This window comes from Pagrus pagrus (assembly GCF_965226575.1).
Source record: "Pagrus pagrus genome assembly, chromosome: 2".
Classification (NCBI taxonomy): domain Eukaryota; kingdom Metazoa; phylum Chordata; class Actinopteri; order Spariformes; family Sparidae; genus Pagrus; species Pagrus pagrus.
The window spans coordinates 1,368,821-1,391,553 of NC_140186.1; the positions used below are offsets into that span (position 1 = coordinate 1,368,821).

General features: G+C 42.2%; 1 protein-coding gene across 1 annotated transcript in view; it reads left to right on the forward strand.

Annotated features, from left to right (window-relative positions):
• Positions 1-22,733, forward strand: part of LOC311271323 (uncharacterized protein) — a 207,725-nt gene that overhangs the window by 177,883 nt on the left and 7,109 nt on the right. Inside the window, exons 19-20 of the mRNA XM_084376939.1 lie at positions 21,821-21,994; positions 22,541-22,714. Of these exons, the coding sequence (XP_084233065.1) occupies positions 21,821-21,994; positions 22,541-22,714 (348 nt within the window). The remainder of the gene's footprint in view (positions 1-21,820; positions 21,995-22,540; positions 22,715-22,733) is intronic.

Genomic DNA, 22,733 nt, shown 5'->3' on the forward strand with positions numbered 1-22,733 from the left:
TGGCTTTCAACTTGTATACACGAAGAAGACAAGTGTGGTGGACCCAAACTAGTGTTGGTAAGTAGGGTAGGTAGGTAGGTAGGGTAAGTGGGTAGTAATGGATTCTGCTACGGCCAGCAAACGACCCACCACCACACAAAGTTCACTAAAAAGTCATAGTAGGAAGAAGACAAAGGTTTTATCAGCGGCATGTCACGAGTCGAAACGAAATTACGAGCAAAGCGGGCTGGCACCTGAATATACATCGGATACGTGTTGGACTCATGGAGGCAGCTTCAGCTTGAACTGGGACTGAAAACAGATGCTGACATGGCTCATTTACTAGTAACCAGGTAAGAAAACATTACAGGTCATGTTTAGAGCTGGATTTGAAAATCATATGAGATCACCGAGGACTCGGAGTGACCTAACGTGCAAAGTAGAGTTAGCTGCAAACATGTAACCTAGTCCACCGCTGTGTAACACTGAATAGTTACAGACTGCGCATTTTCCATGGTCCTTTAGTCTGAAACCGAATAGTTAGAAATATGTCCCTTGATATATGGGACCGAAAGTACAACCCGTTATCTGGGAGGTGACGTTAGCAGCTGGCTGTAGCCACAGGCTAACGGTTTGTTTGTGTCTGTGTAGTAACATTAGCCGCTCACACACAGCAATCCCGTATCAGAGACAATATTTCTGTCCCCCAACATGCCGTCTTTGCTTTCGCCTGTGCCTTCAGACAAGGGATGTGCACGGTTACTCGGATACTCGGGTACCCGAGTAGACAATCTGCTAATCGGTTACGAATTATTAACCGGGTAACCTAGGATTATTTCATTGTCGGCGATGCCGGGTGTATAGTCGCTCTGTTTCTCGTCTATTTCAGCCTTTACACCGACCCCACCGGTGTGTTTGTGACGTTAGCTTACCCAGAAGCCGAGCAGTCAAGCCTGTCCAATAGGGACCCGTGTGTCGTCACATGACAGGCTAAAATCCAATGGGAAAACATGATCTGCCAAAGATCGTTTATTTACATCAAGATGGTTGCTCTGTTGCCGTGTGTGATCACTACTATCAGGAAATCTCCCGTAAATCCTAATAAATAATGCGTAAATTAACATGTATGCATTTCATGCAAGTTGAGACAACTAAATGTGCCTAAGATTAATGAGAACCTGTGTTTACTGCAGAAAACAAACTAAAACACACACAAAATTGTCTGTGAAACTCATGTAAATGTCAGGGTTGTCCATGCTTTAAAACAGTGCCGCCTTGTGGTCGTCAGGTGGAATTGAACTGTGCGTCAGCAATGCGCTGTCTGATGGACAGAGCGCATTTATGAGTCATATATTTTATTAGTCGGTTACTTGATTAGGACCAGGTTCGGGTACTCGGTTAGAAAATTACTCGAAATGCCCATCTTCAGACTGCATCAACTGTAACGGTAAATCGTGTGTGTCGCTACACACAGCAAGCAGCTTCCCAGCGGCTTCATGTGTAGCGGATAAGACCGACGCAAAGGGTGTCAGGTATCAACGCGAGGGGCACTTGACCAAGCGTCAAGCATCTGATGAATAGGGATGAGACGGCATCAGCGCTCCCACGCCGGCTTGGCTGATGGCTGCAGTTACCGCAACGGCCGCAACGGCCAGCAAGTCACTATTGAGTCTTATTTCTTGATCCTGCCCCAAGTCCCCAAGTATTTTAATAAAGCAACAAATAAACCATCAGCTGTGTTAAACTGCTGCTGTATTGTGTCTTGTTCTCTCCATCAGATGTCTGTGAACTCACAGTGGACACAAACACAGTAAACACAGACCTCAAACTGTCTGACAACAACAGGAAGGTGACACATGTACCATATCCTGATCATCCAGAGAGGTTCGACTGGTGGACTCAGCTGCTGTGTAGAACTGGTCTGACTGGTCGCTGTTACTGGGAGGTCGAGTGGAGAGGAAGGGTTAATATATCAGTGAGTTACAGAGGAATCAGCAGGAGAGGAGACAGTGAGGACTGTTTGTTTGGACGGAATAATCAGTCCTGGAGTCTGAACCGCTCTGATGATGGTCGTTACTCTGTCTGTCACAATAACATAAGAACAGACCACCACGCCTCCTCCTCCTCCTCCTCCTCCTCCTCTGTCTCTAACAGAGTAGCAGTGTATGTGGACTGTCCTGCTGGCACTCTGTCCTTCTACAGAGTCTCTGACACACTGATCCACCTCCACACCTTCAACACCACATTCACTCAACCTCTTTATCCTGGGTTTAGGTTTTGGCCTGGTTCCTCAGTGTCTCTGTAGGAGGGACACACACACACACACACACACACACACTCTCACACACACACACACACACACACACACACACACACACACACACCCTCTCTGTAAACCACAGTAACAGAAATGGTGTAGTTGTGTTGTCTCTTCTTGGTCAATGCGCTGCACATCAGTGGTTTTAAATCTCTTTAAATATGTTTTGAACGTTCAGATTTCAGTTTTCTGAACTTTGTGATCTGATTGTTTTCTCACAACAATCAGCCTGTATATACAATAACATCAGGCTCCACACACACATGCATATAGATCATCATAATCATGATCTTTGTTCAGACGGCTTTTATTTAGTTGATTTGTCGTTCATCATTGAAGTTTCTCATTTGTCTTATTTGAGTTATTATCCGTGAATATTATTATCTGTAAATCTCTTGATTAAAATAATGTCTTTTCACATTAGTTTGGGATCTCAGGTGCAGCAGATCGAAACGGATTTGTTCACTCTTTAGACAGACTGCATCCACATAGATGGACCATTAAACCTCTCGAGGGCTGTAAATTGTGGGGTGACCAACATTCCTCTTTGAGTGTGTTTCGTCCTGCTCCTCTGAAATGGTCCCTTTCTACTTTAATGTGAAAATATATTTATCTTGTGTTTCAGATCATCTAATCATTTTGATATCCATGAACCTCAGCTTTAAAATCTGCTGATTTACAGGATTCCACTTCTATCTGATGAGTTTTGGTTGTAACTTTTAACACAGTGATATAATGTCAGTATCACATGAGTGTATTTGATGTTAACCAGTATGATTTTCTAATGATTTAATTTCTATTATCATTTATTATTTTCGATGTGCTCCACTGTTATATAATCCTTAGCTACAGATATGAACATGTTTATTTGTCATATTATGTTACTCTGTGTTACTTGATGAATTCCTCTCATCCTCTCTGCTTCCTGTAGTTCACACAAAGGTATAAATATTAATCAGTAAAAGAGGCCAAGAATCCTGTTTCTTCCCAAACACACCTCTACACTATAAAACTTCACAACACATGCTGTCCTGCCCTCTTGTCTCTCACGGTTTACATCCTGACTCTTGGATTTTGCTCATCACTCTTTTAGGGCTCTCTGTGGTGAAGCCTCTCTGCTTGGCAATGCGGCCAACAGATATGATCGGGTGTTGGCTTTTGTTTTTAACCTTTTTTTTTTAGTATGTACCTTTTTAATTTTGAAGTCTTTTTGGCTTCATGCAACAACTCTGCAGTCACTGAACACAACAAGACCAGAGGACACATGCCGTGTGTCTCCTCTGTGGCCTCAGATGGGCGTGTTTTAGCCTGCTCACGCAATGCTCGGCACTTTCCGAGAAGTTCCCCTCATCATCAGCTCATCCATCAGCACAGAAACGTAGGAGAAAACCATCTTCATGTGTTCTGGCTGAGAGTTGATGAAGAGCTAATTCTTAAATGATTTTTGCTTTTATTGATCGTAGTGAAGTGTTTCCCCCTGTTTTTTGTTTTGAATCATTTCTGATTAAATTCATTAATTATAATTACAATTACTTCTTGTCTTATCATTTATCCACTCTGACTGTATATTTGTTCACTGGTACTCATTCATCATCCATGTCTCTTAATAGTTCAATAAATATCTTGAATTAAGTCGTTGTATTTGTGTATTCCTTTATGACAGCTTTCAAAAATAAGACTGATTCAATTGATGTGATTATTTTTTCTCCTAATTAATTAATTAATTAGTTGATTAATTAATAAATAGAGTTGGTTCTCCTTCTAATGAGTGCTTAGTAATATTTCATATATGTGTTGGGGACGCTACAGTCTGATGTTTGTGGATTAATATTCCTGCTGCATTAATGTGTTTGTGTCATTTTACTGCTGTAGATGTTTCAGGTGGAGCTCATTTTAACTCCTTTATATCCTGTTGGCTGGTTTCATCTACAGCAGATCATCATATGTTTGTAGCCTCGCTGTCCTGTGAGAACCACGTATGTTTTCATCTTTGTGACAATGCATTTTAATCCAAGAGGGTTTTTAAAGAGTTTATTTAGCTGAAGAAGGAGAATTTTCTTCATCATCCTTCAGTTTATCACAAACATGCATATTAAAAAAAAGATACAAGGTTTTCACTGGACAGGAAGGATATGAAAAAATAAATTAATCTGTGAAGAAACTCGTAACTAAAGCTGTCAGATAAATGTGGTGTAGTTAAGTACAGTACTTGGGGAAATGTACTTAGTTACCTTACACCACTGTGTGTGTGTGTGTGTGTGTGTGTGTGTGTGTGTGTGTGTGTGTGTGTGTGTGTGTGTGTGTGTGTGTGTGTGTGTGTGTGAGAACCTGCTGGAACATTAAGTGATGACAACCTCTGACAGTGAAGTCTGCTCATACAGAGATCATGTTGTTGATGAACAGAAGATGTTACAGTGGCTGTCTTTGTTAAAATGAAGATGTTCTGTTGGGTTTGTTTCACAGATGCAGCTCCAGATGTGCGGACATGACGGCTGTGTCAGTGACGGTGAAGAGAAGATCCAGCTTGAAGAGATGATGTTACAGGTGGGTGTTAATCAGGATTTAAAAAGGGGGAACAGGATGTGGAGATACCTGTTTGCATTTGGACCCAAGATGACTCAATCTGCTCCTGCTGCCAAATAGTGTTACACAATTTCTAAAGTGCATCAGTATCAATATAAAATGAGGATGATTTATACTTTTCCTGCCACATACCTGATGTCTGCGTCGCCTCCTCCAGTTTCTATTAATGACCCTCCACCATCCTCCACCTTGTTGTGTCTGAGTCTGTTTGTGGGTCCATGAAGCTTCAGACAGCCTCAAAGTAACTGACTGACTCACACTGACTGTCGAGTGCCTGTTCAATGCGTGTGCGCTCAAAGATGCCACAGTGATTACAAACTCTACATATTAATGATGTTTATGAAGGATCACATCACAGTGAGACACATACATGATCATACTGTAAGTGGGCTAACTCTGATATATCTGATACCTGATAGATTCAACAGATGCTCTTCATGTTTATGAATATTTCTATATTAATAACTGTATATATGTTCTGTGATTAGTGTAGCATGAAGGAGTTTACAAACTTTCATTTCATTATACAACCCTGTGTTGGAGCCATATGTGGCTCTCTGTCTCCATCATGTGGCCAGTGGAGCACATTACAATAAACAGGAGGAGACGTGTGTCAGCTGACAATAAAACATTTATATAGATCTAGAAGAGTAAACAGGCAGTCACACTGGAGCTACGGGAGGAGCTTGTTTATCAAAAGTTAAATAACACCCTCCAGCCACTCAAAATCGAGTATTCACCCAGACCATGGTATAATAACTAACAGCTGATCGATACATCAGATTTAGGGGTTTCCTCCTCAAACCTGAAGGGGCTCCACAGGGAGTTAGTACAGCTAATGAGGTACAGAAGCCCTGAGGGGTCAGTGCAGACGTTTTTATTTCTGGTGTTCTATTTTCTATCTGATCTAAATTATTTTCTCTCCTGTGTTTATGAGCTGACAGCTGGTGTTTAAAAAACACGTTTGCAGGATCATTTTTCAAAGTTCCTTAATTTTTTTTTTTGTCCGTGGAAACTTTCCAAAAATCTCCGTAAAATGTGTATGTGTGTGTGAAACCAAATAAACTTTTATTTTCCATGAAAAAAAAATCTATAATAATAAAAATAATAATTCACACATTCAAACATGTTATTTCTCCTGAATGTTTTTACAGATGAAAAAAAAATAAGGAACTAAAAAAGATTATCCAGACAGAACTTTTGCTGACTTTAGGAAAACAGCCCTGACAGTAAACCAGCTTCACTTCTCCATCTCTACCTGTCACTTCCTGTCTCTGTGACACTGCCTGCAGACAAAAAGGTAAATGTGTGTTTTTAATGTGACTTCTTCATGTGTGATTTGTGTGTTTTCTCCTGTAAAGACTTGTGTTATCAGACAGTTTGTGTCTTCATTAGTTTGACACAATCATCACAGTAACACCTGTTGAAAGGTGTGAGAGGTGTCGAGCTCGTTGGTCGACAGGATCAACCGGTGCAAATGAGGAAGAACAACAAGGCTCTTCATTGTTTTCACATTTTCATGTGAATTGTAAAATGTTCAGTCAGACTCAACGTCCCGTTTGTCTCCTCAGGACAGATTTATTTGTGTAGAAACAGTGAATTCATTTGGACACAACTTCTGTCTTTATGAATAAGAAACTAGCTGAGAGGCAGGGACCAGATTCTCTGTTGAACCATTCAAACATGGACTCACATGAAGAACTGAAGCTCTGATGTTTCTATTATTATCCAGACGCTCTGCTGAAAAGCACAAAGCAGCCACAGCAGTATGAGACAAACTGACAGTGTGAGTGAGCGGCCATGGAGGTTAATACTCCTCAGCAGCATCAACAAGAACTGCTGAGTCTTTCATTGTTCTGGAGATTTGACATGTTTTCTCTGTTAATCTGAAGAGTTGTGCAGCCTGACGTATCAGTCTCTTAGTCCACCAACAACATTTGTTTAATGTAATTATGAAAAGGTGTGACGGCTCAGAGAGAGACTGACTGGTCTCTGTCATTCAGAGAGAATATGGAGCTTAGTTCCTCTGGAAACGTGTTTCTGTTCACCTGTTTGTATCATTAATATAAAGAATACTCATTGCATTGAGAAAATCATTATTTGTGATTAAAATAACAGTTGTTGGTGATGTATTAGTGTGATTTGACTGCTGTCATGCGGCTCATCTGAGATACGTCTGATATAGAACAGTAAACAGGAAGTTACACTGGAGCTACAGGAGGAGTTTCAGAGGTGTCTGTTCATCAACACTTAATTAACCCCCTCCAGCCAATCAGAATTGAGTTTTCACCCAGACCATGTATAGTAACTGTTATCAGCTGATCGATACATCAGATTTAGGGTTAGGGGTTTCCTCCTCAAACCTCCACAGGTAGTTTCCCTACAGGTAACGTTCACGTTACTTATGTCAGTTTAGAAGATGCTAAGAGGTACGGACGCCTTGAGGGGTCAGTGAAGACGTTTTTTATTTCTGGTGATCCATTTTCTGTCTGATCTGAATTATCTTCTCTCCTGTGTTCATGAGCTGACAGCTGATGGTAAAAAACACTTTACAGGATAATCTTTCAAAGTTCCTTCATTTTTTTTGATCTGTGAAAACTTTCCAAAAATCCTTAAAGTTTTTACAGAAAAAATCAGGAACTTTTTTGATTATGAAGACAGAACTTCTGCTTACTTTAGCAATACGGTCCAGTAACAGTTAACCAGCTTCTCTTCTCTCTCCGTCTCTAACTTCCTGTCTGTGTTTGACTCACATGATTTCTGCCTCCAGATAAAAAGGTAAATGTGTGTTTTTAATGTGACTTCTTCATGTGTGATTTGTGTTTTCTCCTGTAAAGACTCGTGTCATCAGACTGTTTGTGTCTTCATTAGTTTGACACAATCATCACAGTAACACCTGTTGAAATTTGTGAGAGGTGTCAAGCTCGTTGGTCGACAGGATCTTGTGGTTTTGAACAGTTTGAAATGGTGCAAATAAGGAAGTGTGTCTTAATTAGTTTGACACAATCATCGCTGAAGACGAGGCTGCAACTCGACGTTCAGCTCAGTCACAGGAATCAAACAGCCGAGACATTTTAAATCTACAGCACTGCAGCTTCCTCTCAGTCTGACCTGTTGGAGCTTCTGAGTTACACTGAAGTTAGATGAGGAGAAGTTTTAGATCCTCCAGCTGTGTGTCAGCAGCTTGTTTCTGTCTGTTTCTGTTTCTTTTGATTGGTAATCTGCTTAAAGGAGCCAGTTGACATCCAACAAAAGAAATAAAATAAAATAGAAAAGGATAGAATATTCTTTATTGTCACAACACACATGTACAATGAAATTGTGCGTGGCATCCTCTTCAGCTCGATAGAAACAAATAGTGCAAAGTAAGAAAGGTAAACTATACCAAATAGAATATATATTTAAATATACACATATATACAGTAAGAAAAATAAGAAAAACAGAATAAAAAAATATAAATATACACTGTATACAGTAGACAGAGGTAGCAGCTTTGACAATGTAATTGTGCAAAACAGTGGTGGTGCAAGATAGTGCAAGTGTGTCACCAGTTTCTGTGGGTGGGATTGTTCATTATGGGGGTGGATGGAGGTCACAGCTCTAGGGTAGAAGCTGTTTCTCAGTCTGTTGACAGGAAGTGTCCGGGGTGTGTACAGTCCTTACAGATGCTGATGGCTTTTTTCTTCAGCCTGGCAGCATAAACAGTGTCCAGTGTAGGACTTTAGACTTTACATCGGGGAAATTTACTTGTTACAGCAGCAGGTAGAACAGACAGACATCCAATACGTACAGGGGACATAAAAACAAGTAGACTTAAAATACTAAAAATACAAGAAGGGATTTTAATAAGAGACAGAAAATATAAATGTGTAGAAAAATAAAATAAGATAAAAGGTATTAACAAGGTATTATTGCACACAGTAATTACACTGTAATTACACAGAATGGTGGAGGTAGAAGTGGTAGTAGTGCAAGATATGGTGGTGTTAAGGTGCTTATGGTGCTACATTAAGAGTTTTGGGTGTTGTACAGTCTGACTGCAGATGGAATGAACGACCTGCGGTAGCGTTCTGTTTTGCACCTTGGGTGGAGCAGTCTGTTACTGAAGGAGCTGCTTAGGGCCCCCACAGTCTCATGTAGGGGGTGAGAGGGGTTGTCCATAATGGATGTCAGCTTGGCTAACATCCTCCTCTCACCCACCTCCTCAATGGAGTCCAGAGGACAGTCCGAGACTGAGCCAGCCCTCTTGACCAGCTTATTGAGTCTCTTCCTGTCCCTCTCTGAGTTTCCACAGCCCCAGCAGACCACAGCGTAGAAGATCGCTGATGCTACCACCATAGGAGGCTCCGTCCCAATGATGCGCTGGGCTGCTTTAACCACACGGTGCAGGTCTTTGCGTTCAGCAGCTGTGCAGCTGGGGTACCACACCATTACGCAGTTGGTCAGGATGCTCTCGATGGTACTCCTGTGAAGGTTGACCAACAGTTTCTGTGGGAGCTGGGACTGTTTCAGCTTCCTGAAGAAAAACTTGTCTCTGTTTGGCCTTTTTGACAAGCTGTGAGGTGTTAGAGGTCCATGTCAGCTGCCTCGACATGGTGACTCCAAGGAACTTGAGGTCGACACATTCCACCTCATTACCATGTATGTGGAGGGGGAGGTGGTCTCTTCCTTTCATTCTCCTGTAGTCAATGATCAGCTCCTTTGTCTTGGAGGTGTTAAGAAGGTCCACCTCAAGCCTGTATGCTGTCTCCTCATTGTCTGCAATCAGGCCCACCACAGTTGTGTCGTCAGCAAATTTTATGATGGAGTTGGAGGTGTAGCTGGGGGTGCAGTCATGTGTGAAGAGTGTGAAGAGCATTGGGCTCAGCACACAGCCTTGTGGGGTGCCTGTGTTTAGGATGGTCCAGGTCCGGTATGATGCTCCTGATGTGTGAGAGCACCAGCCTCTCAAAGCACTTCATGACTACAGGTGTTAGAGCCACTGGGCGGTAGTCATTCAGGCACTTTGCAGATGGGAGAGGTTGAATATTTTCGTAAACACCTCTGTCAGCTGCTCAGCGCATGTCTTCAGTAACAGGCCTGGTACACAGTCCGGGCCTGCTGCCTTATTCCCATTAACCTTCTTAAACATCGCTCTCACCTGGTGGTGCTGGAGAACCAGGTTAGACTCTCCAACTGGTGAGCTGATGAGTGGGGCAGTTACCTCTCTCTGCTGTCAAAGCAAGCAAAGAATTGGTTGAGGACATCAGGCAGGTTGAAGTCAGGCAGCCTGTCTGCCATGAGACCTGAATGCTGCATCTGTCTCCTGGTTGGGGAACACCTTAACTGTCCTTTGTGTGGTTACAGTCACTGTGCAGAAGTTTGTACACAATACACACAATCTGTGTATATAATCAAAGTGGTTTGACAAACAAGCTCAGCAAGACGACATTACAGACGGCGACCGCTGCAGAAATCAAACTGCCTCCTGACGTAACACCACGAAAACAACCTGGTGAAGCTCAGAGATCATTCTAGGTTTTGGGTTCACATGACTCTGTTAAGTTTTGAAGAGCTTTATCGTCATGGTTACAATAAGGTCAGTGAATGATGGTGGTCATGTTATATATGTACATGAGGTTGACTGTTGACAGGAAACAGGAAGTGAGCAGCTGCCTCTGGTGTTAAACTGTGGTGGTTCCATGCTGTCCTCCTCCGTCACATGACTTCCTCTGCTCATGAGCAGGGCGTGCAGAGGAAGTTTAAAGAGGCCAGAGTTTATAAAAGGGGATTTGCAAATACTTCAATAAATATTTGTTAAAGGGATATTACAAGGTATGTAACGTGATACCATGTATATTTGAAACTGGACCAACATGGTGTCTCGTTTGCAAACTTTCTCTTATATTATGAAAATAGCTCAATGAAATTTCTGCAGAATTGTCTAAAGACGTTTTAGGCGAGAAGTAAGCCATGCATGTTACTGTCCTGTTGACGTAGCTAGCACGCAGATCTGATACTAACAGGTGGAATTAAAACACTGCAGAACTCTGATTGGTCAGTCCGTACAACCAGGGTCGTCTCGTCGTCTGATCTCTGATGTAGAATATTTTTTATCAGCAGTCTTTTCTCAAACAAAGCTTGTTCCTGTGTTGTAATCATCAACATGTGCTCGCTGTGCGTAGGCAGAGTGTGGTCAGAAAAGAGAGAGAGTCAGAAAAGAGACGATGACTGTGAGCAGAGCAGAGAATAAAAAGGTTAGCAGGTTGTGTCTGTTGTCAGTGCAGGTCGCAGTGAGTCACATAATAAATGCAGCAGCTTCTCAAGAGTTAAGACCGGTCTTCACTGATGTTTCCCAGCTGCTGGAAGCCTGGCTGGTTTTCCTTCAGGTGATAACATTGCCTGTCTTCAGCAGGGAGCCACGATGACTCCAGAGGACATTTTCAACACTCTGGAGGATCTAAAAAATGATGAATTCAAGGAATTCAAATGGTATCTGAAGCAGCCTGACATCCTGGAAGGCTACCAACCCATCAAACAGTCCAAGCTGGAGAGTGCAGAAAGACGGGACACAGTGGATCTGTTGGTGAACACCTTCACACTTGATGGAGCTCTGAAGTTGACCAAGAAGATTTTAGAGAAGATAAAGAGGAATGACCTGGTGCAGAGTCTGTCAGCCAACAGCTCAGGACCAGAAGGTCAGTCACATTTTTATTTTAATATCATTTTCAGACGAAGAGAGTCGATGACACAATACTTGTAAAGGAACAGGCCTCTCAGTACAGAAGCTCATTGTTTTCAGCAAAGAAAAACAAAGAGGTCTGATTTCATAATGAGGAGAAAAGGTTGAAGCATCAATAATTGTTATTGGAGAGGATGGAGGTTTGATGGTTCACATAAATAAACATGTTTAACTGAGCAGAGATTCATTTTAATGGTGCAACAGAGCTCTGCCTAATTTAAAATCTGGATCAACTCATTTTAAACCTCGTTTTACTAAACTCAGATTAGATCTGATCTCAGATTAAATGAATCCTTGTTGGTGCAACCAGCCATAATCTCTGTCTTCACCTCTCTCTCAGTGTCAGCGAGTGTCGGTGATGTTGGAGAGCCTTCAGAGAACAGAGGACCTTCTTCCTCTCAGAGTGAAGGTAAAGCTGCTGTATTCTCTGGTATGTATGGAAGCCCTGAAAGACAACGTTTAGTTTTTAGTTTGGAAAAGTTAAAAGTTAGTAAGACTGACTGCATTACAACTGAGTGAAAGCAGAGACAGGAGTACTTGATGAGCTCTAGTTGAAGCAGTATCAGAGTATCTGCAGCTCTGAAAGACATCGCATATAAAGCATTTAATTCAGTTTCTTCAAAAAGACCCTAGAAGCTTTTTAAAAGTCTTAAAATCCATCTGAAAAGGTCATGAATATTTTTTCCTTGGGTTCTGTAGACTGTAACATCAGTTAGATTATTGTGTATGTGGTTGTGAGCTGTCAGGAGGATTAAAACTATAGTGGGACTGTTGTGACAGTGGATTGAGCTGCAGGAGGCAGTTTCATCCTTTTTATGTGGAATTTCAGTCAAACCATCAAATCTGCATCAAACTCCGTCTCTACTGCAGCTACAGCAGCCAGGAAGCTCATCAGCTCAAAATAGACAAGTGATTGAAATTTACATTTCAGTCTGTGTTGTATACTTTACATGCTTCCTCTTGGGGACGTCATCAGGAGACACGGCATCAGCCTCCATAGTTACGCTGATGATACACAACTGTACATTGCCGTGTCTTCTGATGACACAGGGCCAATTGATGGCCTTTTTAACTGCATTGTAGACATCAAGTCATGGATGGCAGTGAATTTCCTACAGCTCAACCAGGACAAAACTGAGGGTTTAGTTATAGGTCCTGAAGGCCAGAGAGAGAAACTTTTACCAAAACTACAAGATCTTAAACCAACACAATCCGTAAAAAATTTGGGTGTGATTTTTGATTCTGAGCTGAATTTTATTCCACATATTAAAAATATGATGAAAACAGGTTTTTATCATCTTAAGAACATAGCCAGAGTCCGCCCGTTTCTCTCCCAGGCCAGTACGGAGGTGCTGATGCATGCTTTTATTTCCTGTCGCCTGGATTACTGTAATGCCCTGCTCTCTGGTCTTCACAAAAAGAGTACTTTAAATCTCCAATGATTACAAAACTCAGCCGCACGCGTGCTGACGAGGACCAGAGGGCGGGAGCACATTACACCAGTTTTAGAGTCGCTGCATTGGCTCCCCGTCCGCTTCAGGATCGATTTTAAGGTTCTTTTACTGGTCTTTAAATGTCTTAACGGCCTTGCACCCTCATATTTATCTGACCTGCTTTTACCATATCAACCCTCGCGGACCCTGAGGTCCTCCGGCACCGGCCTTTTATCCATACGAAAACCCAGAACAAAAACCCACGGTGAGGCGGCATTTAGCCACTATGGCCCCCACCTGTGGAACAGCCTGCTGGAGAGCCTCAGGTCTGCAGAGACTGTTGATATTTTTAAGGGAAGGTTAAAGACACACCTTTTTAATCAGGCTTTTAACTAATATTTTAAATTCTTCTTACGTTCTTATGTGGTTTCATCTTATTTTACGTTGTTTCTTTTATCTTGCTTTTTAAGACAATATTGATCTTAAATAATTTTATTTGTTTGATTTATCCTTCGGTGCCATTTTATTTATTATCTTACATATTTTAATCTTTTTAACTGTTCACTCTTTATTCATCTCTTGTCAGGGTTTTTATCCTATCTTATGTTTTTAGTTTTTAGGTTTAACTCCAGTGTTTTCCCCAGGGGGGTCCTTCACACTGGGAGTTGTGCCTGGGCTGCTGCTGGGGGTGCTGTCCTTGGGTCCCTTCGGCCCGGCCAGCTGTTATCTGTCGGGGTCGGGGGGCCTGGGCACTGGTGCCCCCTGTGGCACGGCCTGTCACTCCTCCCAGTGCGGACGGCCCCAAAGGTGGCGTTTCCTCAATCCTCGGTGCCATGCCATGTCTCCCTATTGTCAGTAGTGAGAGTGTGCAGGTGTGTGTGTGTTTGTGTTTGTATGTATGTGTGTGTGTGTGTGCATGTGTGTGTGTGTGTGTGTGTGTGTGTGTGTGTGTAGTATGGAGGGCGGGAGGGAGGGGTTTTCTTTGAAATTGTTTTTTCTTTTATGTGTAAAGCACTTTGTGCTGCACAGCCGTGTATGAAAAGTGCTATATAAATAAAGTTTGATTGATTGATTGATTGACTGATATAAAGGTGCAAAACATCACAAAAATGTCAGAGTAGGAAAAGTTGGTGAATCGATAACAAGAAAGTGTGACGACTCAGTGAATACAGTATATGATAACTTACATTCAGAATGTGACTGAAACTCAAGCCTCAAGGGAAGAGATGAAAAACATCAGATCTGTGTGTAGTGATGAGGAGACCGTAACCTTCCTCACATTAATACATCAAACACAAATATTATATCTTCATCGTGTTTTCACATCTCCTCTTCTCCAGTGGTTTATTGGCACCAAAGAGGAGAATTTGTGGCCAACTCCTAATAGTATGGTGTCATAGTTGCAGGTGGTAAACAAGAAAGAAAATTATGTATACAGTATATGTAAAAAAGGAAAAAAGACGATTGCCATGATGATATTTATATTACCACAAAAGAAAAGTTGTGAATGGTATGTATGTGTTTGTGCGTGGGTGTGTGTGCGTATGTGCAGGATGTTCGGATGATTGCTTAAATTAATGATTAGCTACATGTAAAGAGTGTCAGCTGATGGGGGTTGGAAGTGGGGAAAACATGTTGAGGTAAGGAAGTCAGCCAAATGCAGAGGTGAGTTTGTTTGCGAATGTGGACCAGGTTTTATTGAAATGGTTGCTGTTGTTGTTCAGAGAAGCAACCATTTTTTCAAATGTTGTGTGATCTATTAACAGGTTCTTCCATTGTGGAACGTTTAATTGTTTTCTAGCTTTCCAGTGTAGGAGGATTGTCTTCTTGGCGATGATTAGGGCTGTGAACAATGTTGTTTTGGTGTGGTGGCTAAGTTTTATTGTTGATAAGTCTCCCAGGATGCATAGCAGGGGGGGTGTGACAGCCCAGTATGTGAGATAGATGAGTAGTGATTTAAATCAAGAATTGTTTGACTGGAGTGCAGTGCCAGAATGCATGCATGTAAGTGACTGTGGGTGTGAGTACATTGATCTGTTGTGGTGAAACCCATTTTTTGTAGTCTTTCACCCGTGTAGTGATATCTGTGCATGACCTTAAATTGGATTAGGTGTAGGTTTGGGGTGTTACAGTGAAAGAAGGTGTTCTCGCTGATCTGAGTCCAGAAGTCTACATTGGGGCTAATGCTAAGATCCTGTTCCCACTTAGTGACTGGGAGGGAGGTTGATGTTTCTGTGCTATATAAGAATGTGTATATTATGGAGAGTAATTTATGGGGTCCGGGGATGTTTAGGAAGTCTTTCATAACAATATCTTGAGTTTTGGCACTAGGTGTACTATTCAGTTTTGGGAGGATAGTGGATTGTTCCCAATGCCAAACTTCTGGATTAGGTGTTGAAAGTTTATTATTTTGGAGTCCTGGGTGATATGGTGTACGTGAGTGATGGCTTTTTCTTTCCATAGTGTGAAATGCAGTGGTTTCCTGGTTATTGTGAAATCTGGGTTGTTCCAGATTAGTGAGCGGGGGGACGGTGTAACTGTAGAGCCTTTACTTTACTTTTGAGCCAGAGTACACAGCTGCTATTCTTAAGAGGGCGGGTCTTAGGTAGTTTGAGCAGGCCAGAGGTCAGACAGCAGAGATGGAGTCGAGTGTAGAGGAAGAAGAGATCAGTGCAGCTCTTTTCATGGAGGCCATGATGGACACTGAATAATAACCATTATTTCTGAAGCAGTTTTGTCTGTTAGTCAAACTGAATGAACTAAAACTGACTGTCAGCTCAGTGCATGGCTTTCAACCGAGTGTGGGGTTTACCTGACCATGAAGTCAAAGTGGTTGATAACTGTGAGGACTGAGTGGAGTGACAGTGGAAAGCTAGCTGAGCTCACCTGTGGTTCAGATAAGGCCTGCATCCTTTTTTTGTTGATGGGAAACCCAAGAAAACAGATCAATAATGGCCTGTATGGAGCCACCAGGCTCAGTTATAATAAAAACCAGTACTACCGGTCTTTATTGGGGGTGGTTTGAATGATATTGGTATTTAAACATCAGCAAGTGATTCCCCAAAACAAGAAAGAGTAAAAGAAATTGAGAATGAACACTTCTGGGCCTGAGAGAGAGCGTAAGTCTACATAGACAGAAGGAGAATATTAAAACTGATGCTACAGGACTCTTCTTTGTGACATTTCAACCAGAAGCTAGCAGCAACACCAACAGCTGCTCAGTGGTAACCAGGGCTGTGGACCTAACCTGACTCTCGCCAGATGAATTTCGTTCCGCCTAGCTCCGCCCAGCTTCCCTCACATCCATCTGGGATCGCTTCCATTGAGAGAGATTTCTGCACCAGATTTTATGGTCGAGCCAATCAGGACGCAGGGTGGGAGTTTCACAGATGTGACGTAGTAGAGAAGCGACTGTGAGACTGTTTTGATTCAGACAACAATGGCGGCTCGCATCGAGGATGCAAGCGTCAACATTGACGCTGCTATTTCATCCGTGTTGTCCAATCTACCCACTATTTTTTCGTTGAAAGAACATCAGAGAACGGCTCTGAAGGCTTTTGTTGGCCTCAACAATTTAATAGCTGGGGGAGCAGTAGGTGTTCGGGGTTGGGGACGCAATTTCGACGGAGTCGGTTCCCTGTCCCGTTTATGTGCGACAGGCGCCTTTGCACTCACTGATGTTTCTGATGAAGTCGATTGTTCAGAACTCGGTTCCTCTTCTGCTTTTTGCCATCCTCTAAAAGTTGCCAGAGTATCTTCGAGTCTGCCGATCAAGCGAAAGCACCGCATGCATATCCGAAATGACCGTACCTGAACTTGTAACAATGTTAAACCTAGTTCTGTAAGTCGTTCGTCTATACTTTTTTGGTTGGCTTCTTTGTTAAAAATCAGTTTGCTGTGCACAATGGTGCCTTTTATCCGCAAATTTTGATTGCACAGACGACATTCGTCATTTACCGACATTGCGCTGATTGCACTGACTGCTGCTATATCCAAGATGTCGGCTGTTCTGTTTTGATTTTCCCTGCGTCGCTCTCATCAGCGTCACGGGTTGGCTTCGATGTGAGTGGTTGAAGTAGCACGTCAATAAAGATGACGGACAAGTGGCGTATCCAATCATATGCAAGGATTTTTGATAAGGCCCAGCCTTCTGAAACACATCTCCTATGGAGCGATCCCAGATGGATGTGAGTGGAGCTGGGCGGAGCGAAATTCATCTGGCGAGAGTCAGGTTACTGTGGACCAGCTCCCTGCCAGAAATATTAAAATGTTGTAGCTTACTGCAACACAATTACAACTATCAAGAATAGTTTCCATAGACATCTTTTCCCAGCTATAAATGTTAAATCCTGTATTTCAGTTGTTTTTTCTTTCTATTTGTCACTCAGATGAGATTGTTCCAGTACCAAAGCCACAACCCATCTCATATTACCAGAAAATGCTTCAATCAAACCTCAAGTGTAGGGTTGAATATAGACAGGAGGGGTGGGCACGGAGGAAGGAACCTCTGGTTGATATCTACACAGAGCTGTACGTCACAGCTGGGGATGACGTACACATCAACAAACAGCATGAGGTCATTCAGATGGAGGTGAAGCCAACAACAGAGGAATCAATTCAACCCAGTGATATGTTCAAACCCCCAGCTGGTAAAGAAAGATCCATAAGAACAGTGCTGACCAATGGAATCGCAGGAATTGGCAAAACATTTCTTGTCCAGAAGTTTGTGTTGGACTGGACTAACAAAGAAAACAATCAAGATGTGCATCTCATATTCCCCTTTACCTTCCGCCAGCTGAACTTATGGAAGGGTGAAAAGTTAAGTTTGGCAACGCTCATTCATGAATGTATCACAGAGACCAGAGGCATCAAGGAAGAGGCTCTGAATCACATCTTTACAACTCTGCAGTCATCAGGAAACACCAACTATGACAGAAGTAAATTTAAACTAGTGTTTGTTTTGGATGGACTGGATGAGAGCCGCCTTCAACTGAACTGTTCGACCAATAAAAACAAAGAAACAGACTTTAATGTGACTAAGTCCACCTCAGTGGATGTGCTGATGTCAAACCTCATCAAGAGAAATCTGCTTCCCTCTGCTCGCCTCTGGATAACCACACGACCTGCATCAGCCAATCGGATTCATTCTGATTTTGTTGAAGTGGTGACAGAAGTCAGAGGGTTCACTGACCCACAGAAGGAGGAGTACTTCAGGAAGAGATTCAGAGATGAGGAGCAGGCCAGCAGAATCATCTCCCACATCAAGACATCACGAAGCCTCCACATCATGTGCCACATCCCAGTCTTCTGCTGGATTACTGCTACAGTTCTGCCCAAACAACGAGAGGGAGGAGAGCTGCCCAGGACCCTGACTGAGATGTATGTGGAGTTCTTGAGGTTTCAGATTCATCAGACAAATGAGAAGTTTGACCAAAACACGTGCATTCAGTACATTAGGTCATTAGCAAAACTGGCTTTCCAGCAGCTGGAAAAGGGCAAACTGATCTTCTATGAAAGAGATCTTAAAGAGAGTGGCATTGATGTTGATGGAGCTTCAGTGTACTCAGGAGTGTTCACAGAGATCTTTAAAGAGGAACGTGGGAGGAAAAATGACGAAGCCAAGATGTTTAGCTTCGTCCATCTCAGTGTTCAGGAGTTTTTGGCAGCTTTGTATGTAGAGATGTCACTCATTAACAAAAACAAGAATTTGATGTCAGAGCTAGCTCAAACTAACGGGGAACATGTGAGAATGTTTTTCAGCAAAACGTCTGTGACAAATGTCCACAGGTTTGCTATTGACAAGGCCTTACAGAGTCCAAACGGACACCTGGACTTGTTCCTCCGCTTCTTCCTGGGTCTTTCACTACAGACCAATCAGACTCTCCCTCAAGGCCTCCTGGAAAAGGAAAGAAGCTCACAGACCAATCTGGAAACAGTGAAGTACATCAAGAAGAAGATCAGTGAGAATCTGTCTCCAGAGAGAAGCATCAATCTGCTCCACTGTCTGAATGAACTGAATGATGGTTCTCTAGTGGAGGAGATCCAACAGTACCTGAGATCAGGAAGTCTCTCCACAGATAAACTGTCTCCTGCTCAGTGGTCAGCTCTGGGCTTCATCTTACTGTCATCAGAAGAAGATCTGGACGTGTTTGACCTGAAGAAATACTGTGCTTCAGAGGAGGCTCTTCTGAGGCTGCTGCCAGTGGTCAAAGCCTCCAACAAAGCTCTGTGAGTGAACAGATAACTGCAGATACTAACTGCTGTATATCACATGTGTAGGGTCAACTAATGAAAGTCTTAGGGTGAATTCCAATTCCTCGCTTAACCCTCAATCTTAACCCTCAATCTCAAAAATGCGCGCTCCCGCTAGTGCAAGTGCTGTCCCGATTCTCAGAAAAATTAAGTTGAGGGGCAAGTTTAAGGGCTATATAGCCCTCAATATTGAGATTTTCCAAGACCACCCTTGGGAGTAAGGGTTACCCAGAATGCATTTCGTGGCGACCGGCAGCGGTAGTTATACAACAGGCGCAAAGCTGTTTTATTTCCTGCTGTAGCGCTGTTAATATGTCACTTTATTAAGTTTTAATATTTTTTCATGCGAGAAAGTAACCATTTAGATCCCAAATGTACGGTTAGTTTACTCAAATGACGGCTGTTTAGTAATTTGCCTCGATGTTTTTGGAGAAGTGAAGCTCCAGAAGGAGCGGGTCGTCTCAGAGGCAGCAGCCCGTCTCCAGAGGTGTTCGGCCGGCCAACGTGCGTCGTCGTCCCGGGGGAGACAGCAGGCCAGTTATCTTTACCGCTGCTCTTTGAAGATTAAACACTAGAGGGAAGCTTCATGTTTGTAGTGGACAGTATACAGTATAGCGCTGTCTCGGGAGCTCTGTATGTACAGAAATCACCAAATATTAATTAAAAAAAATGTTTTAATTAACAGAGTACTTTTTTTCATTTCATATGTACAACAGCCTGGATTTCTATTGCACCTTTATAGCTTTCGTCACAACAATCAAGTAGCCTATGCACTGTCCAGTCTGAGTTGACAGACTGGACACAGCTTTCATGTTATTCTGCCCCCCAAAGTCTGAAGATGTATCTGCATTTAAGGGGTGTCCCATTTCTAAGTGACAAAATAACCCTCAACACTTGGTTTTGAGGGCCAGTTAAGATTAAGGGTTGAGCTTGAGGGTTAAGATTGAGGGTTAAGATAGGAATTGGAATTGGCCCTTAGATTTCAATTAGTTAATCAATTGAAAAACTTGCATTGTTTCATTAGTTTCATTAGACCTCTGCACATTAATGCAGCCATGAAAGAGAAAAATAAGTGCTTTTAAAGGTGGGTGAGTCATTCTGGAGAAGGATTTTTGACATTGAACAAATAGCCAAATAAGTTCACTTATGCACATTGCAAAGGCAAGGCTACTAACAACTGGGCTAGCTTGCATAGAAGTGGATTTTGCATATATTAATATAAATACAAGATATTGAAGCACACATTCATCCTAAAGACAACAGAGTCAAAACTAGCTATATTTGTGGGTTTCACAATTTTAAATCGATAATTGGTCAAAATGAGCCTTATTAATTTCACAATCGAAATCGAATGCAGTATCGACAAAATAGTCTGTTCAATATTTCATTTGAGATTGGGACAACGAGTCCTACGGCATAAGAGTTAACAGAGGTAACAGTTGACGGCGCTAAAAGCTCACGGTGGAGCTAAACACACACAGCAGTACTGAGAGTTCAGAGGAACATTAAGTGGTAAACGCTGAACTGCAGTTTAATGTGACAACACAACACGTTTACACAAAATGAATGTACTGAAGTATTTTAGCGGAGTACTGTTTGCAGGTATAAGTACCTTGAGTTTGGAGTTACAGTTTACATCGGTGTACATTTTATCAATCTGCTGACAGAGATGAAAGTAACCTGGTACAAGCAGCTACCAGGTGGTGGAGCAGTAGCTTCAGAACAAAGACCTCAAAGACTGAGACAAGTGAGAATGAGACAGACTTTTTCCCAAATTCTGTCTCCGTCACTAAATTCTGTGTCCTATGTTATTTTTTCTTAATTCTCTTTTAACAGTGTTTAGATAACTTCTCATTTTGTTTTAAACCTATTTCTGTCTTTAAATCGATGTAAGATAAATATAATTATTTATTTCCTCAGCATTTTAATGGTGGTGTTATTATGTCACTATTAACTAACAACTATAAATGACAATAAGGTAAAGAAACCTTTTGATCAGTGATCGGTGATCGGTATCAGTCGATACTGCTTCTAGCCATCGATGATCTGCCCTGAAAATCCTGATCGGAGCACCCTGAGCTTAGTTTCCTATCTTTGACATTGTGGCAGCTTTAACTTCTGGAGACAGTAGAGAGAGTGTTGTGTGTTGTTACTGCTGATTTCAGCATGTTACATCAGATCATTTGCTGTCATACAGTTGCAGATACATACGTAATGTGTGTCATTTTCTCCAGTACACACTTTGAATATCTTGGCAAACTAAAAGATAAGATTACTGTCCATAGACAAGTAATTTAACCTGCTGAATGACATGGACAGCGAGTTGATGGAAACTGATAGAAGTAGAATGGTTTACCCTCCGAAACTTTTCACATATGTGAGATGCTAGTATGAAAAACACTGATTGTCTAAACATCTATTGATCACCCAAGACTCTAGATTGTTCTACTCATCAACACAATAACAGTTACTACAGAAATGTGATGTATTTTGTATTGTGGACGACAGAAACAGTATCATTAACTCTCTTTCAGACTGAATGGCTGTAATCTGTCAGAGAGAAGCTGTGAAGCTCTGTCCTCAGTTCTCAGCTCCCAGTCCTCTAGTCTGAGAGAGCTGGACCTGAGTAACAACGACCTGCAGGATTCAGGAGTGAAGCAGCTGTCTGTTGGACTGAAGAGTCCACACTGTAAACTGGAGACTCTCAGGTCAGGATTAAAAAAGACATGTACAGAGTGAACCATAACTATTAATTTGTGTTGTCATTGGTCTCCTGTCATTTTACCAGTTTTCTTTGAAGACACTGCTCTGAAATTGAGTGTATCAAAAAACAATTGGAAGTTAAATCAAACAGAGACAAAAGGCTTCACGTGTCTGCTACATTTCTTTTTCAGGCTGAGTGGCTGTAATCTGTCAGAGAGAAGCTGTGAAGCTCTGTCCTCAGTTCTTAGCTCCCAGTCCTCTAGTCTGAGATATCTGGACCTGAATAACAACGACCTGCAGGATTTAGGAGTGAAGCCGCTGTCTGTTGGACTGAAGAGTCCACACTGTAAACTGGAGACTCTCAGGTCAGGATTAAAAAAGACATGTACAGAGTGAACCATAACTGCTCCTTTATGTTGTCATTGGTCTCCTGTCATTTTACCAGTTTTCTTTGAAGACACTGCTCTGAAACTGAGTGTATCAAAATACAATTGGAAGTTAAATCAAACAGAGAGAAAAGTCTTCACATGTCCTCTACATTTCTTTTTCAGGCTGAGTGGCTGTAATCTGTCAAAGAGAAGCTGTGAAGCTCTGTCCTCAGTTCTCAGCTCCCAGTCCTCTAGTCTGAGAGACCTGGACCTGAGCAACAATGACCTGCAGGATTCAGGAGTGAAGCAGCTGTCTGTTGGACTGAAGAGTCCACACTGTAAACTGGAGACTCTCAGGTCAGGATTAAAAAAGACA